Raw genomic sequence first — 19,771 nt, 5'->3', positions numbered from 1 at the left:
CTGTTTTGACTAAGTTCGCAACAGAGACTCAGATGTTTAACACCTTTCAAAAGTGTTATAGTCCACATGCTCCTATTGTTCACGAGTTGTCTTTTGCATTCTGTATTTGAATGAAAATAGGGTGAAAAAATGTTTCTGAAGAGGTAAACTAGCAAGTTATCACGTTAATAAAGGCAAAGGAAACAGATTCCTATGAGATTAGGCGCATATGAAATACGGGTTCATCAAACGATAAAATGTTATAATGAGTTTGCAACCTGCTCAGAGCAAGCTGCACAAGATGGACAACATTTAGGCAGGATTGTAATTTACTTCAAATTTAACATCATGATAGAAATGCCAGTGCCATATTGGCAGAATTTAAAGCATCCTTTAGTGGCATTACAGTCACAACTCGCCCTGTTAGTAACAGGTTAAATCAAGCTGGTCTAAAATCCCATGCAGTACACAAGCCATTACAGAGTGATGTTCACAAGAAAAGGTTTCAGATTTTGTAAAGAGATTAGGATGTATTGCAGATGTATGGGAATAAGCTGTGTTTTCTAATGAATGCCACGTAACTTTCCTCCCCGACACAAAGCTCTAGTCAGAAGGACAATGACAGATTTCTTCCTCCTGATGTTGCTCCTGCTGTGCAGCAAGGTGGTGAAGCTTTCACAATCTGGGGGTGTATAAATACCTGAAGGGCCAGGATATTGTAGGGTAGTAGATGACTGAATGAACAGTGTCAGATATTGTAAAGTCTTTAAGAAGGTTATGGTGCCATCTGCTGGGAGTCTGATAAGTGAAAGCCTTTTTTAAAAAAGGCACCAAGATGCTGAGCTGCTTCAAAGGCCACCACATAGCTCTGACCTCACCATGTACAACCGTATTGCCACACACTAAACCAAAAACTTTAACGATTTGAAATTGGGGGGGGAGCAGGATGCTGTGAAGGTTAAAAATCTGCCGCAGAGCGGCTAAAAGTGGGCAGTCCAGCAAGAGGTGGACGACTGTCATTTGGGAGCCACCGCGACACTGAGGTGGGTCCTCGCGATGGAGTAGGTAACCATGCGTTAGACACGTACAGCCACTGCGGAGCCAGCAGAGGACAACTGATTACCTGCGAGACGCCCGCATGGAAGACTTCCACACATTCATAGTCACCTTAATGACACACAGTTTGTTATGCGTGCTGTTTTGCCATTCCGTCTCCCAAAGCTGGAAAACCCTGGGGTGTAAGACAGAACGCAGGTCAGCTTCGGAGATGCCTATCTCCGGAAGCGGTTTCTGGATCACCTGTTTGGCCAGCCTGCCGGCAAAGTTCGTTGCCGGGGATTCCTACATGTCCTGCGGCCCACACAAACACCTCGGAGTAGCAGGACTGTTCCAGGGCATAGATGGACTCCTGAATGGACGCTACCAGAGGGTGGCAAGGGTAGCACTGACTGATAGCTTGTAGGCTGCTCAGTGAGTCAGTAACAGGAGAAATGCCTCGCCATGGCATGAGCAGATGTACTCAAGAGCACGAGATATGGCCGCCAGCTCTGCAGTGAAAACACTGCTCCCAACCGGCAAGGAGTGCTGCTCAATATGTCCTCCATGAGCATATGCGAAGCCTACGTAACCATCAGCCATTGAGCCGTCGGTGTGAACCACTTCAAAGCCCCAGAACACGTCAAGAATCTAGAGGAAGTGACAGCAGAAAGCGGCAGGGTTAATGGAGTGCTTAGGGCCATGAAAACAGTCCAGAAAAAGCTGTGGCCGAGACGTACACCATGGAGGTGTATGTGAACGGGTCACAAGCAAAGGTGGTAATTTGTTAACTTTTTTGTTCCATAACATTTCCCTCTGCATCAATAATATGCTGCTCAAATTTGATACTATTCAATGCAGTGGTTCTCTTTGTACAGTGTTTTAAATTGAACTTTAATTATGGACACCATTTAAGTTCACATCCGGAAAGTAGTTTCTGGTGAACTTTCAATTTGGAATTTAAGAAGCCCATCAATAACCTAATAAACAGTACAATGAGAATTTTGGCACGGTTTACTTAGTGTATATATTACGGGTATCTGGAACTACTTGGTACTTCTCTGGTTTATTAGGTCCATTTCATTTCAATTATGCTTGGTTTTTCTTTGAGCTACTCAGCATGGCACAAAATTTTCTTTAACAGTGCAATGTGATACCATTTCGTCCAGCATTTTTCATTAGCCACAACTTTATTCTGTTCATGGTGGCAGTGATTTATCCCTAGCTCCTTGCTTGCGGTATAAAGGAGGTTCAAATGTCATGTGGCTGTTGCCATGGGACATTCAAAAATAGGCAGCTAGCAACCTATTAAAATAAATGGTCATCAGTTGTTCTTTGGAGAGAAGGATGAGAATTCTCAATTTTTATTATGGATTTGCACAATGCCTGGGCACTGTAAATTTGCTACAGAACAACTTTACAATACCATGCAGAAAGGTTTTAAAGAATTTTTTTTGCACTGAAAGAGCAAAAAAATTACAATGATTAGCAGAAAATTTGCACAAGATTAATTAATTTGTACATCCTTCTTGCTAAACTTGCACACTATGAAGTAGTTGGTATGAATAGTAAACTTTCTAAAGTTGCACAGGTTATTACACTGGTGGTTTCAACAGTTTTTGATGGATCTGACTGAAGACTATGGAGACATTCCATGATGATGATGGAGCACTGAACAGCACTGTCATCAGCACCCAGTGAGGTGTCGGCAAACCCATTGTGGGGAGAAGGGTACAGGGGAAGGAACGATGCCTTCCGCTGCAGTTGGAGTTAATTTAGGGATGAGCCCTGACAATTCACAGAGGTTCAAAACTCTGTTACACTGGTGTCTGAGGATGATGGGTAAATCTCCAACCAAACTGAGGGTTGCTCTGATGTCAGTATATATGAAACACACATAGCTAGAACATACTAGACAATGTGGTACACTACAAACTTCACAATGGTTGATTTCCTACTGTAGAAGGCAACTGCAGGCAACGTCCTACTGGAAGTCTGGTATGCAGCACTCCCTTTCATCGGTGTGGTTAGCATTAAGCCCACTACGTCTGCATTGTCTGACTGCAGTATTTTTGTTCAGTCATATGGTTTCTCACTTCCACATGATTCTGTCAGGCAATGAGTTGACAACGAGGCAGCACAAACTACAACAATGATCCTAAACACTTGTTTGAGAGTTTTGTCAACTATATCATTTCTGTGTATCCCGAAGTGTCCTGGTACCCAGCAAAAGACTACTTCCTTGCCTCACTGCTGTATGCACTGATACATGTCCCAGATGATCTGAATCATCTGTCTACTGGGTAGATTTCTGCTTTTAGTCCACAGAGTCAAATCTGACAAGAAACACTGTATTGTCAAAAATCAATCAGGGAACACAGCTGAACAACCAATTGCACCTGGGAGCCACCCATGCATATAATGATTAAACTGTTTTAAATACTTAAAACTGAAGAAACATTTATAAAAATGTAACCTGCGGTGAATATTATTGTGCTTTGTCAACCTTAATATCACCTTGGACTTTTGATAACACCATGGCAGAAGTCTGTTCCATACCTGGCTGCATATTCGGAGGTCTGATACATCCAGACCCATAAGACAATCTGTAGCACATATCAGAAATGGCTTTGTCATATGTGACCAAATGGTGAACAGACAAAGTTTGAGTGAATTGCCACACTAAATGCCAATGGCAGACAGTGTAAATATTTTCAGCACCTGTCGAGGAGGCACTACCAAATTTGGAGTGGTGGTACACCATCCTCTGCACACAGCCTTGAACTGGGGTGGTTTGACAGGTTCCAGTTGATATCTTAATGTCCTCATGGTAGGTGATGTATAACATCTTTAAGTAGGACACACATGCTGATCCACAAACCACATTGCTGTAATGTAACTGCATAAACCCTACAAAACCACAAGAGACAGGACCTGCCAGCTCCCCACTTTTTGTTCACAGGACTTTCAGGTGTGGTAGCCAAGTTAATTTTATGTCCAACAGACTGCCCAGAACACACACACACTGCCCTTAAAATTTAAAATATTGTACCCCATTGTGAGCTCTGGTTGATTAAAACATCGACGTGTAGTCTCCTCCAGTGAGAACTTAAAACCAGTTTTATTCATCAAATTTCCAGCCTCCTGATGGTCAACTGTAGTTGCCTCATCATCATAAGATCGAAGGAAAAGTAGAATATTGCAAAGTTGTCCATAAACAAAGAACAGTGTTCCTGGCTGCAAAGGTGTTGCCGCTGAGAGCTTCTCAAGCAGTGTTACACTGAGTATACTGTCTTGGGGTGACACCATTCTTCTGAGCAAATCAGACAGACAATGAATCAACAAAATAGCAAAAAACACCTTTCCCTTATATAGGACTCAATGAGAAGTGACAGACCTCCATGCAGTAACCAATCGAGAAGCTGGAACAGAACGTTTTTATCCCCAAGTGGCGTCCTTTTTTCAAGGACAAAAACACACTGACTAAATGGTTCCATCATAAGGAACACTCCTGTACAGCTATCTCCAGTAGAACTAGGGTGTCAATGGTAAAACAGTAATCCCTGAAATCACAAAGAGCAGCACAGATTATCTTGGAATTCGAGGAGCCAGAAGAGGCAGCAGTTATCATGGACTCTACAGTCTTAACCATACTGCTAGTAAGAGCTACACTCCGGTAACAGTTGGTATGATCCTTGCCTGGATTCCGTAAGGGAACTAATACTACCTCCTAAGTGATGGGATACTGGCCATCAAACCACATCTGATTGACACAATATAGAAGCTGACCTTTGGTTCGAGAGCACAGACTATGTAGCATGGCATTATAAATCTGATCTGGTCCTTGAGCAATGTGTCTGATTGCAGAAAGATCTGATACAAATTCCTACAAAGAGAATGGATGATTGTTAATCTTATTACATAAGAAGCAGGGCCTTCCCAGCTAGTTCTGGTGGATGCCTGGAACTCAGGTGTTTGTCCAAATGGTGCAGTGATGTTAAAGTGTGCAGCTAAAACTTGAGATGTGTGTCAAGCCAAGTCCACCAAAGTTGCAAGGGGAGGTGTACTGCCTTGGCTGAAATCGTCCTTCTTGTTTCCTAAACTTGTTTAGTGGAAGCCGACTGATTAACAGTAGTTATGAATTCCTTCCCTTTATCACTCACCATACATTTGCTCTTTCAGTTCTGAGGGCACTATTATTTTCTGCTTTTGGATGGTGTTTGAATTTCCACACAGCTTCACACCTGGCTTGTGTCAACGAGTGGTATTCATTCCACCAACAGCAGGTCATCGTCTGAGGTGGTTGCTGGACTGGGGAATGCACTTTGTGGATCACAGGTAGTCCATTCCACTATCTTAGTGTTTTCTACTGTCTCCTGGGCACTTCCCTGTTTGAAGACAACCTTCTTGCTGCTTTGCATCTAACTTGCCATTTGAAGCATCCACCTTTCAGTTCCCTGTCAATTACTGTCTTATTCAGCAAGTGCATCCACACTAGAAACTGGAATACAAATCTGTGGCCACTTCCCACTAAACAAACTGCAAAAGAATAGGAGAGCAGAATCAAAAGTCAATTGCTGAAGATGACCCTGCAGCTATAGAAAAATGTGTCATCTGACTAGAGATCAAAGGCTTAATACCTTCTAGTCACTCAATGATTCAACCCACAGTGCATGTGGTAGTCTAGCCCCATAGCATACTGTGTGCACTGAAGTTGCCCATTATGAAGAATGGGCAAGAATGGGCAAGAATTGCCTGGAAAAGCATTGTTAGTGCATTTCATCCAGCAGATTGTGGGATGGAGGATATGAAGAACATACTGAATCTAGCAGTTGCGAGGACTTTAAACTGCAACTGCTTTTACGTCTGTGGAAAGAGGGACTGTACAGGAGTGATATCTGTAATCCTTTAGCATAGTCACCCCACCCATTGCCCTGTATCTGGTAAGATCATCCTTTCTGTGGGGGTGATAGCCCCTTAACATAAACGTGTCTGACCTTACAATTCATCTTTTAACATTTGCAGAACAGTCTATTCAGGGCCAAGAGCTGTAATTTTTCCAAATGTGATCAGAAACCATTGAATTTCCACTGCAGTAAAGAAGTCCCTGTGGTAGTCACTGATCAGTGACAGTTGCCCTAGCCTTCTACCTCGGCAACTGTGATTTACCCGCTGTGTCAGCAATAACAGACAGGGCCTAGTTCTCTGGATATCAATACCCTCAACATTAAAATCACCACTGGCAAGAGGGTGGCCACAGCCTAGATGGTTTAACTGCCACTTTCTTCAGTTTCTAACAGCTTTTTGTTTGGCATTTTTCCTCACCTTTGGAGGTACTGGTTGCACAGGTAGAGAGGATGGGTTACTGGACCTCTGATGGTGTGTGTTAGCATATGAATGAGGTCCGACTTCCTTTGCTAACTACCAAATGGTTTGAGTTGTGCACCTTTTCCCCACCACACAGGTACATTGCCAAGTCCATCCATTCATGCTCTGCTCCTAGGTCTGGATGTGTGTGGAGGCATCACTTTTGGTGACTGGCTTCTTAAGGACTAACACCAAAGAAATAGCCTCACCATGCGGAATATGAAATTTCAGTTCCTGAGTCTTTCTTTCCCATTATAAACTCTGTGCTTCCTGCTCTACACTGGGTAATAAACAGAGCAGTTTATACATTTTAGAGGGAGTGTAGAATAGACACCCGATTCTTAATGCCTGCAAGTACCATTACATGCCATAGTGATATGACCAAATCTTTGACATTTAAAGCACTGCATTTGATTTGGGACAAATGGTCGAACTTTATGACAGATACAGCCTACAAGAACATGTTTGGGTAATTCAAGTGTTGAAGGTCAAAATGACATTTGCAGTTCTTTTCTATTCACTATTTACTTTCCTCAAAGTTTTGCCCTTCCATGACACCCATGTTTTCCATTCTTCACACAATTATTCAGGGTGTATTTCCATTATATTGAAGCAAGTAAATTAAACCTATGCTGAAATTAAAGATGTTAGGCATTTTGGTTACTACAGAGTAATCTTGTAATTCTTGGATCATAGAAGTTTTGCCACTTACATGGCTCTTTCAACTACCAATGCTCCATTACGAAGTTGTTTAATACTTTTTAAGGATGCAGTAATATCTTCCAACCTATTTTGGCCATATACAGGGTAGATGTTTCCAAAGACTCCCTCTTCTCTTGACAACTGACAGTATTATGGCAGACTGGTGCCAAATTACTATAATTTTGAAACTTCTCAGGCAGACTGACTGAGCTCTGTCGGGTGGATGTAGATACTACTAGAGTGTGTACTAGAGATTGTTTTACCTCAACAGCCACCCACTATCACATAGCACACGTTTAGACTGAGGTGCTTTTTAGATACGTGTATACCTTCCTCGTGGTCTAGGCAGTGAAGCCAACAGCCCCATTATCAGAAGAGGTCTGGCAGCATTGACCAGCCCCCAGCTCAACAAACCAGAGTTCGCAATGCCTAGGGGAGGGGAAGTTGTTTTTGATCCGAGTTGTACACCATTTGCTGTTTCATTTTGTTACTGTCCCTTTGCATTTGCAAATTTAACTGATCGATCTGCAATGTAATTTTTATTTACAAAACATTCTATGTTAAAACTGTCCACGAGTTCTAAAAAGCTACCCTCTAGAAAGGCTTCTGCCTTTCCATAATGAGGCTGCACACGTGATATTAACCTTTCCATCAGCATGTGTGTGAAAGTTTTCTTTTTTTCCTTTCCGAATACAAACCTTCATATGACATGACTACATGGCAACCTAAATGACAAAAGGCAAAACTGACTGTGCCTACCTGTGGGCCACCAGTACATGGCAGGTATAAATTTTGTCTTCAGCAACCCAAAAACTGTGTTACCCTGCTTTCACATTTTGCAAGTGTCTTTGAAAAAACATAAAATGCAGGGAAATTGTAGCATATGGGCTATAACCTTTTAAGGAATAAAAGTTACGTACATGATCCTCCTTGCATTTTTGTGGTTTATTTGTAATATAAGTATGCAACACACAATAAAATATTGTCAGGAACTTGCTTCTTATCCTATAATGGTTGCCTAAATTTGGTACAATCTTCAGCCGCTTACAGTGAACAATTTGGTGTGCACAATATTGTTGGAGTAATGCAGTTGCAGATCAGCTTTATTTTTTATTTTTGTAAGCATATTCTCTAATACCAAGAGTCAGCAACTATATATTATTGCTCCTCATAATGAGTTTTACAGAGTTTCAGATTTTCTACTGTAGTATAATATGAAACCATGCCAGATGTACACTGCTCGAAGTTCCCTGCCTTGCCATCTAATGTGGCATGTTCGCAGTTTCCCCTCTTTCCACCTTCGTGTGGTTGTGGGGGCAGTGTGCAGTCAGGAGGGAGAGTGCTTCCCACATGTGCATAATTCTTTGCCATCCCTGTTCTACAGCAACTGACTGACAGCACTTGTAAATCATTCCAGCAGTCAGTCAGTCAGGTTACAGCATTCCAGACCACACCAAACATATACATCGCATGTAAAATGCTCATTCTTATTACATCCGTCCTTTTGAGGAATGAAACTGGTCTTTGCACAACAGTCACTCAGTAATTGGCTTTCACATGATTGATTATAAACAGATGTAAAAACTGCACGTGAATTGCGCAGTTATCAGGAAGAAACAGCTACTGCAGTCCTGAAGACTGCTGATACCTTACAATGCAGGGCATCTGTCAATCAGAATGGTGCGTGTTCCTGCTGCACCCATCCCTGGATCAGTTCCTAAGAAACTTCAAAAAAATTCCAGCAGTAATCCAGATGTTGCTATTAAGAAATCTTAGGTGCACAGTGATTTTTTAATATTTTTAAAAGACCCTAGGGGCTTAAATTTTTTCCAGCATTAATAACAGCAACTTTTCACTGCCACACAGAGGCAAAAGGGTCGTCATTTGTTGCTTTTTTGTGCCCACAATATTTCCTCCCCTGAATAGAATACTTTGAGGGAAGTACATTATAAAAACACCTAGTTTCATCAGCATTGAAAACTCTTCTGGGCCCTTATCTCTCATTCGCTGTGGCAAAATAGTCTACAATGTTCAGTACTTTCTATGTTCACTACCTCAGTTCCACCATAATTGTGGTAAGAGATTACAGTATGGGAACTTTAGACACAATTCTACTTCTGACAGAGTTTAAAGTTCCAACTAGTTTCTACAATTTTCAGTTTCTACTGAAAATTTAACTTTCTCCTTTTACTGCTCATAACCACACACAATTTTACAATATAGAATTAAACACTTCTTTAAACAAGTGAAAATCGGCACTTTGTCAACATTTTCTCAAACAACAACTTAATGAAACTCATTCAGAAATCAAAAGAAGAACTTCAAACACTCAAAAAATGTTAGGAATTTAGTCATTGGTGGGTTTCTGTTTCTAACTTTATTCTTATTCCTTGAAAATCTTTTTCTTAAACCGACATACGTTAAAACAAGATTTTCATAATATTGTTCTTATGTTAATGTCATTGGGAACAACAGAAATATTCATTAAAAATGGATTCATTAACATGCGTTTTTATTGTATTCACCACTGAAGCTGCAGCAAATATGAAGTCTGAACAAACAATATTACTTCCAAACCACTAAAATAAAAGTGGTTTCACACACACCACATCTAAATCCAATTTATCTGTAGTTTATTTAAGGTTTTTGATTATTTTTATTTACAGAATTATACAACTTATAAAATGAAAACATATTGCACTGTTACAAATATTACAGCTATTCTTACCTGCTCATCAGTTATTTGTGTAAAGAGTATTAAATAGTAAATTAAATCTGCTAGAGCTGCCTTTACAGTGTCAGTGAACATCGAAATATCAGTGAGCATATCAATTAGCTCAAATGTGGAAAATATAACTGCATCAAATCCTATGCATTCTCCTGCAATTACAAAATTTATTATATTTAAATAATTAAGTCAAATAGTGATCAAAGCATTAACCAATACCACCACCAGCATTTTATATTACATTATCTTCAAAATGTCATTTATGAAACAGTAACTTATCAGATCTCTTACATTAAGTTAACTCTGCTGAATAGTGTATAGAAGTCACAAACCATCAGAGTCAACTGGTTCTTCCTTGAAATCCGAACAGGTGACGTAATCGCTTTTATACACATCAGCAGCCTGAATGAGTGTCTGCCATATGGGAGGAAGAATCTGTGGCATACAAGGAGCCATCTGCTTAGGCAGATGCTGCACAAGGAAGGTAATTGCTGGAAAGAAAGTTTTGCTTATAAAACCCTGAACCCATTTATTTCAAATTAATATTCATAGGAATTAAATTTAACAGGCATACATACACCATTTCACCCAAGTTGATGAGAAATGCACCCGATAGTGGAACTATACTTCAAGAACCTCTATGACGACGACGATTATTATGATTTGGTTTGGTGGCGCTCAACTGCGTGGTTATCAGCGCCCGTACAAATTCCCAGCCTTTGCTCAGCCCAATCTCACCACTTTCATGAATGAGGATGAAATGATGAGGACAACACAAACACCCAGTCATCTCGAGGTTGGTGAAAATCCCTGGCCCCGTCTGGAATTGAACCCGGGACCCCTTGCTTGGAAAGCGAGAACACGACCGCGAAGAACCTTGAAAACTTTTACTTCTAAGACTTTTAGAGGGGAGTGAGCACATAATATTTTGAATGTGAATTTATGTTCAGAAACTTAGTTTCTGTTCTACGACTGTTTCAATTCAGATGTTTAACTCTTCCACTTTTGCTTGCAGAATTGTGTTAGACGTGTCACAATACAAATATTAGGTAACAATTCAAAATGGAACTTAACAAAACACCCGTTCTCACATTTGTTTGTATTTACACTTAAACATTACGGGTTTACATTATTCCAAAATAAGGAACCAGCATACTGTACATACAGAACAGTACTGATGCATTACAACCACAGCTTCATGTAGTTACCTCCAACATTGTTACAGACATTTTACCTGTGAAGCATGTTCTGGAACACACACTCCACCCCATCTGGTCTCTCTTCAATTTCTAGTATAGTGGCCAGAACTCATACCAGCAGATCTTCCTGTCTGCTATAAGAGTCTTAAATTAAATTTTCCATAGGACGACATGACTGTCTGATGTATACGTCTTCCTGTCTATTCTACTGCATATCAGAACAAACAAACAACTCTGACTTTTTTTTTTTCTGCCTCTGCAGATGTGGACACATTACACATCTGAATTGAAACTGTTGTAGAATGGAAACAAATTTCCAGACATGGGTTCCGATTCAAAGTATTATGTACTCATTCCTTTCCAGAAGTCCTAGAAGTTTTGTAATTCGAATTTCTGAACACCCTGTATGAATGTATGAAGTCACAGGAAAGAAAAGAAACGTGTACAAAATCTTACAAATAGCATCCCCACATTCACTTCAGTGAATCATCATGAACCTATTATAAACTGAACAAGATTTAAAATTATTGGACTGGGTATCCTGTGTAATCCAAGTTATGTTTCCTGAAACTGGAGTGAAGTATTTTAATTGTGCCAAAAAACAACTGACAAAGGTTCATTATTTAACTTTTAGACAAGACATGCACAAATGTCTCTTCTCAAAGTTAAATAATGAACTTTTGTCAGTTGTTTTTTGACCATTACAATACTTCACTCCACGTGTGTGTGTGTGTGTGTGTGTGTGTGTGTGTGTGTGTGTGTGTGTGTGTGTGTAACTTTGAAGATGAAGTCCCACCCCACATCTACCAGTCTTACAAATTTAGAAGGGAGGAATGTCATGATTAACAGTACCTTCATGGTATTCCCTTGGTTTGCCTATTTGCAAAGCAGATGTTTTCAGACACAGGTGACAAAAATAAAAGTAGCATAATTTGCTTCTCATTCCACAATGTCATACAGCATCATTTTATGGGGTAACTCTCCAAGCTGAACTTTCCAGAACCCAAAAACATTAAGTGCAAACTATTTATGGTGTGAACCAAAGAATGTGCTGTGGAGGCCTGTTAAAGGAACAAGGGATACTACTGCTTTCCAATATATTTTTCCTTAATGAAACTTGCCATCAAAAAATTTGGCTTTTCTCAAACCAACAGCTCAGTTTATGGACTCAATACCAGAAATAAGAAAAATCTTCACAAAGCTTTAAAGTCACTTTGGCCCAGGAAAGTGTCCATTGTTCAGGAACACAGATTTTTAACAACTTGCCAGAAGCCACAGAATGTTGGAAAATCATGGCTGGACTGTACCAATATTCTGAGAAAGTTTCTACTCACCATATGGCGGAGATGCCGAGTCGCAGATAGGCACAACAAATACATTTTCACACTTAAAGCTCTCAGCCAATGGCTTTTGTAAAAACAAAAACACAAAACACACACACACACACACACACACACACACACACACACACACACACACACACACACACACACACACCTGCAGTCTCAGGCAACTGAAACCACATTGGTTTCAGTTTTGTGCGTGCGTGTGTGAGAGTATTGTTGGCAACGACCATTGGCCGAAAGCTTTAAGCATGAAAATCTTTTTGTTGCAGGTGAGCAGCAACTTTCCTTCTCAGAATATTGTTACTATTGTTAGAAAAGGAACATTTACCAGCATCGTAAATTTGGAAACTTTAACATTTAATTTAGGTATACCTTTAATTACATCTGCTTTCAGTCCGGGATCTACAAAAGGCCCGTAGTCAGTCTGGAGGGTTTCTGTGAATTTGTTGATATAGAGTGGTAGTACAGGCTGTAAAAGTGATTTTGACAATCCTTTATGATATTCTGATGTGGCACATATCATGTATGTGCAGTTTGAAAATATGCGAACTGCTCTTGACCTGGTTCTAGTGTTGTACCTCTGAAAGGTAAAACATTAGTTAGAATTTGATTTAAAGTACACACTGGCTACCAAACTCTAAAAACTACAAACCTGTTCATCTGAAAAAATGCGGTACATTTCAGACAACATTATAGGAGCAATTTGGGGTAATTGGCTATCTGACAGGTCATTTGCAAATTCATTTAGCACTTTCATAGCACCATGTACTGCCCAATCATCTCCTGATAAATAACTTATGAGCAACTCAAAAAGTTCCGGCCACTTCTCTGGCCAGTCCCACTGTGCTATGGCAGCTACAGCATATGCAACAGCACCATGAACCTGGAAATATCAATAAGCACTCTTTCAAGTACGCATAATTTAAAGAACATTGTGTGTGGCTTTTTAATTTTAGCGCATTGTGCACAGAATATAGGAAATGATAGGGACACCAATATGAAGGGGGTGAAAAATTTTTAAACTTCAGATATGAAATTTATCTAACCCAGTTTCTTAATGATGGCAGGACAGTTTCACTAGCAAATTATCTTACCTTGCTGCAAGGCTCCTTAAGGCCTTCAGGAAGTGCATGTCTAATAACAGCTTTTGCTTTCTCTGGAGTTTCTGGACAACGAAATTTTTCTGATAAATGACACCAATGTTCTTCAACATATTGTTTGAGCAATACCGAGGAAAGCTGCCTTATAGCTATATTAAGGTTCTTTTCCACAATAAATTCAGTGAGGTGAACACCAAACTCTGGAAAAATCAAACAGTTATTAAATAGATTGAAAGCAAGCAAAATTTTTATTTCACAGGAGAGGAAAACAACAAAACAGGAAAATGTAATATTCAGAAATTAAGGCTGCAGAGCCTTTGGAGTATCATAGTTAAAAAGCTGATTCTAGTCTAACACTAATATGCAGACTTTAATCTCATCGTTTCAGTCTAATCTCTACAAGTGTCCACAAAGCAAAATCTGAATTTGGATTAATATGAGCAGAGTGGTTGGTTTTAAGTAACTATATGTATCTGCAGCCAAACCATGTAACATGACTGGAGGCACATAACTGAAATTTGACATAATTCCACATTGATCACTGATTTGGCTACAATCCTGACACCTTCCAGACATCTCCATAATTTTTTGTTAACTACAGTGTTTCCAAAATATTCTTATACTAATTGAATTACATTATTTCACTAGCTCCATAATTGAAGAAAAAATAATGCAAGACATAAAGGTAACTATTACCATACAGTTGGGGCACTGAGTGGTCAGCATGAGCACAATACTGAGCTTTTGAGTACAACACTACTCAAATGCTCAGCTATGCTTCCAGTCTTATTATGTGCCTTTTCAGTATGCTACATAACTATATATGGTGAGTTACCTTCACTCTTTGCATAATTTGTATGAAGTGATGGTACTGATCCCCCATGGTACACAAAACGGGTCAGATCGCGGTTGCAGAAACAGCGAAGAAACATGTAAAATTTGAAAGAACGCAAAATCCCAGAGACTGGCAAAGTTTTGCACAAGTCGAAATATAGCACGTACTTCAAAGCGAGATGCTTTCAATAATTTTTCACAACGAAACTCTGTCTCGAAATCTGGCAAAAAACCCGTAAGAGATTCTGGTCACACAAAGCACACCAGTGGCAAGACAACAATACCTTCACTGCACGATAACAATGGGGAAGTCATTGATGACAGTGCCACTAAAGCAGAGTTATTGAACACGATTTTCCAAAACTCCTTCACCAAAGAAGACAAAGTAAATATTCCTGAATTCCAATCAAGAACAACTGCCAAGACGAGAAACATAGAAATAGATATCCTCAGTGTCGCAAAGCGGCTTAAATCACTTATCCATACCTAAAGACTGGAAAATTGCTCACGTCACACCAACATCCAAAAAGGGGGTCCCTTACTGTTCGTAATATATATTAACAATTTACCACTATGTTCATGAAGATGCGAAGCTAGTTATTTTTGCTTATGATACAAGTATAGTAATTACACTCAAGAAGCAAGAATTAGCAGAGGAAACTGCAAATAAAGTCTTTCAGAAAATTATTAAGTGGTTCTCTGCAAATGGACTCACTCAATTTTGAGAAAACACAGTTTATAAAATTCTGTACAGTAAATGACATAACGCCATTGATAAATATAGACTATGAACGGAAGTCTGTTGCTAAGGCAGAATACTCAAAATTTCTGGGTGTGCATTTATGAGAAATTGAACTGGAAGAAATACATCAATGATCTGCTGAATCTGATAGGTTCAGCTACTTATGCTATTAGGATTATTGCAAATTTTTGTGATAAACATATCAGTAAATTAGCCTACTATGTCTATTTTCATTCACTGCTTTCATATGGCATCATATTTTGGAGCAATTCGTCTTTAAGAGAGAAAGTATTCATTGCCGAAAAGCGTGTAATCAGAATAATAGCTGGAGCCCACCCATGATCACCTTGCAGACATTTATTTAAGGAACCCGGGATATTTACAGTACCTTCACAATACATATATTCACTTATGAAATTTGTCATTAATAACCCATCCCAATTCAAAAATAATAGTGAAGTGCATAGCTACAACACTAGAAGAAATGATGATATTCACTATTCTGGATTAAATCTCACTGACACAGAAAGAGGTGAATTATACTGCCACTGAAAAATCTGGTCATTTTCCAACTAGTATTAAAAGTCTGACAGATAGCCAACCAACATTTACAAGCAAATTAAAGTAATTTCTGAATGACAACTACTCCTACATGAATTGTTAGATTTGAAGTAGTAATTGAATATTTTGTGTAAAGAAAACCCATGTTAAAGTGACACGTTCCACATCATGAAAGGTCTTATTCATGATCTACGGAACAAGAATTAATGTATGGATGTAATATTTGAATTACAGGCCCATATCACTAACGTCGATTTGCAGTAGGGTTTTGGAATATATACTGTATTCAGACACTACGAAGTACCTCAAAGAAAATGATTTGTCGGCACGTGGTCAGCACGGATTCAGAAAAATATCGTTCTTGAAAAACACAACTAGCTCTTTATACTCGTGAAGTAATGAGTGCTAATGACAGGGAATGTCACATTGATTCCGTATTTCTAGATTTCCAGAAAGCTTTCGACACCATTCCTTACAAGTGTCTTCTAACCAAACTGCGTGCCTATGGAATATTGCCTCAGTTGTGCGACTGGATTCATGATTTCCTGGCAGATGGGTCACAGTTCTTAGTAACAGACGGGAAGTCATCATCAAGTAAAACAGAAATAATATCCGGCATTCCCCAAGGAAGTGTTATAGGCCCTCTATTGTTCCTGATCTATATTGACGACATAGGAGATAATCTCAGTAGCCGTCTTACGAGGGGCGTTTGAAAAGTCCGTGCAAAGTCCGAGAGATGGCACCACCGGCACGTATCGAGGTCATGTTTAGTTAGTAGCATCTTTGGAAAGAACGCACACAAAGTTTCAGCCATATTGGTCTATGTCTGTGTTTGGCATTCGTGTGAATCAAGGAAGTTGAGCGATTGTCAAAAAAATGGACAAAGAAGAATTTCATGCGGCGATTAAACATTACTCTATGAAAGACAAAACGCCTCAGGAGACTAAAGAGAAGCTTGATAAACATTACGGTGACTCTGCACCTTCGATTAGAAAAGTTTATAAGTCGTTTCAAAATTTTCAGAGTGGCTGTATGGACACAAGTGATGCTGAACGTTCTGGACACCCTGTGGAGGTTACGCCTCCAGAAATCATTGCTAAAATACATGATACAGTGACGGATGACAGAAGAATGAAGGTGCATGAGACTGCTAGTGCTGTGGGCAACTCAAATGAACAGATATATAATATTTTGCATAAACATTTGGACATGAGAAAGCTATCTGCAAGATGGGTTCCACGATTTCTCACGCTTGACCCAAAACAGAATCGTGTGAAGTGTTACATGGATGGTTTGCAGCTGTTCAGGAAGAATCTGCAGGAATTTAAGCATCGTTTCATCACTGTGGATGAAACATGGATACATTACTATAATCCTGAGACCAAACAACGATCTAAAATGGGTTACCAAGGGAGAATCTGCATCAAAAATAGCGAAGACCAGTCCTTCAGCTGGAAAGGTTATGGCGACTGTCTTTTGGGATTCGCAAGGGATAATCATCAACTATCTGGAAAAGGGTAAAACTATTACAGGTGCATATTATTCATCGTTATTTGACCATTTGAAAACTGAGCTGGAGTGGGAGGGGGGGGGGGGGGGGGAGGGGGGGGGGGGAGCAGGGCCAGGTGTACACCAGTGATTGGACCGCAAAGAAGTCTTTTTCCATCACGACAATGCACCAGCACACACCTCGGCAGTTGTGGTCGCAAAATTAATGAAAACAGGATTCCAACTTTTCACATCCTCCCTATTCTCCAGACTTTGCTCCCTCTGACTACTATTTGTTCCCCAATTTGAAGAAATGGCTAGTGGAACAAAGATTTCATTCAAAAGAGGAGGTGATTGCAGCAACTAATAGCTATTTTGCAGACTTGGACAATTCCTATTATTCGAAAGGGATCAACAAATTAGAACAGCATTGGACGAAGTGTGTAAGTCTAAAAGGAGACTATGCCGAAAAATAAAAAAGGTTTATCCCAAACACATTAGTAGTTTTTATTTTTGCACGGACTTTTCAAATGCCCCTCACAGATGGTTTGCAGATGATGCTATCATTTACCATCTTGTAAAGTCATCAGATGACCAAAACAAATTGCAAAATGATTTAGATAAGATATCTGTATGGTGCGAAAAGTGGCAATTGACCATGAATAAAGGAAAGCACGAAGTTATTCACATGAGTACTAAAAGAAATCTGCTAAATTTCAATTATGTGATAAAAGACACAAATCTGAAGGCTATGAACTCAACCAAATACTTAGGGATTACAATTACCCTAAATTGGAACTATCACATATATAATGTTGTGGGTAGAGCCAACCAAAGACTGATTCATTGGCAGAACACTTAGAAGGTGCAACAGGTCTACTAAAACTGCTTACACCACGCTTGTCCACCCTATTCTGAAGTATTGCTGTGATGTTTTTTTTTTGTTTTGGTTTTTAGGGCGCAAAACTTCTATGGTCATTAGCGCCCGGTCCTTGACTTAGGAAACAGTAAAAAACCGAAATTGAAAACCAGCAGCAATGGGAACGAAAGTCATAAAATTGGAGAAACTAAAAGCAGAAGGAAGGCTTAAAAATCCACTACAGAAAGGGGTTGGTTGTCCCCAAAAAAAGCTTCAAATGACTGACGTCATTTCACTGGCACTAATAAACTTGAGAACGCGGTCGGCTGAGCACGTGTCATCTGCTAAAATCGACGATATATCAGGCGATAGCTGTAGACGGGAGCGTAACGGATTAAAATAGGGGCACTCAATTAAAAGGTGTCTTACCGTCCACAGCAGAGAGCAGTGGGGACAGAGTGGGGGAGGATCGCCGCTTAAAAGATGTCGATGGCTAAAAAGACAGTGCCCTATCCGGAGTCTAGTTAAAATTACCTCCTCCCGACGACGCGTTCGGGAGGAAGAGGTCCAAGCACAAGGAAGAGCTTTCATGTCCAGCAATTTATTATGGCTAAGTGTCGACCAATGCGTGTGCCATAAATGAACAACACGTCGACATAGAACGCTCCGTAGATCGGCGAAGGGAATCGATTGAATAGCTGGCCGAGGAAGAGAGACTGCAGCCTTGGCTGCAATATCGGCCGCCTCATTTCCACAGATACCAACGTGTCCCGGGAGCCAGAGGAACGCCACCGAGACGCTCCCCAGGTGGAGCAAGTGCAGACAGTCCTGAATCCGGTGGACCAGAGGGTGCACAGGATAAAGAGCTTGGAGACTGAGGAGAGAGCTGAGAGAATCTGAACAGATAACATACTGTATCCGCTGATGGCGGCGGATGTAGTGGACAGCCTGGAGAACAGCGTAAAGCTCCGCAGTATAAACCGAACACTGGTCGGGAAGCCGAAAGTGATTTGGGGTGTCGCCAACAATATAGGCACTCCCTACACCTAACGATGTTTTCGAGCCGTCGGTGTAAATAAATGTGGCGTCCGTCATTTGTGCACATAGAGCAGCAAATGCCCGACGATAAACAAGTGAAGGGGTACTATCCTTAGGAAATCGACAAAGGTCACGGAGCAGGCAGATCCGGGGACGGAGCCAAGGCGGTGCTGTACCCCAAGTTGTCAAGAAGGTTTTAGGAAAGCGGAAGGAAAGAGAATGGAGCAGTTGACGAAAGTGGACTCCCGGTGGTAGTAGGGAGGAGGGGCGGCCTGCATACCCTACATCAAAGTAGGCGTCGAAAAAAATGTCATAGGCTGGATTAGCAGGCATGGAAGACAGATGGCTAACATAACGACTCAGAAGGACTGCTCGCCGATTGGACAGCGGAGGTTCAGCAGTCTCAGCATAAAGGCTTTCCACAGGTCTGGTGTAAAAAGCTCCAGACAGTCGAGACGCCAAAGAATAGACGGCCGAGCAGAGGAGTAGACTATGCTTCCATAGTCCAATTTCGAGTGCACTAAGGCGCGATAGAGGCGGAGAAAGACCACTTGGTCCGCTCCCCAGGAGGTACCATTCACGACACGAAGGGTGTTGAGGGATCGCAGACAGCGAGCCGAAAGATAGGAAACGTGGGAGGACCAGCACAGTTTTCTGTCAAACATAAGACCCAAGAATTTAGCGACGTCTGAAAACGGAAGGTTGACAGGATCTAGATGTAAGGAGGGCGGAAGAAACTCCTTACGTCGCCAAAAATTAACACAAACGGTCTTACTGGGAGAAAAACGGAAGC

General features: G+C 40.5%; 1 protein-coding gene across 2 annotated transcripts in view; it reads right to left on the bottom strand.

Moving 5' to 3' along the window:
• LOC124554994 (importin-9) overlaps positions 1–19,771 on the bottom strand; it is a 169,903-nt gene that overhangs the window by 91,144 nt on the left and 58,988 nt on the right. For both annotated transcript variants that reach the window (XM_047128735.1, XM_047128734.1), the window contains exons 3-7: positions 13,451–13,656; positions 13,009–13,239; positions 12,729–12,936; positions 10,144–10,302; positions 9,812–9,963 (exon numbers count right to left, since the gene is read on the bottom strand). In XM_047128735.1, coding sequence (XP_046984691.1) covers positions 9,812–9,963; positions 10,144–10,302; positions 12,729–12,936; positions 13,009–13,239; positions 13,451–13,656 — 956 coding nt within the window. The remainder of the gene's footprint in view (positions 1–9,811; positions 9,964–10,143; positions 10,303–12,728; positions 12,937–13,008; positions 13,240–13,450; positions 13,657–19,771) is intronic.

The sequence above is a fragment of the Schistocerca americana genome, chromosome X, assembly GCF_021461395.2.
Source record: "Schistocerca americana isolate TAMUIC-IGC-003095 chromosome X, iqSchAmer2.1, whole genome shotgun sequence".
NCBI lineage: Eukaryota > Metazoa > Arthropoda > Insecta > Orthoptera > Acrididae > Schistocerca > Schistocerca americana.
Note: the sequence above shows the minus strand (reverse complement) of the source record. Positions and strands in the feature narration are given on the sequence as shown.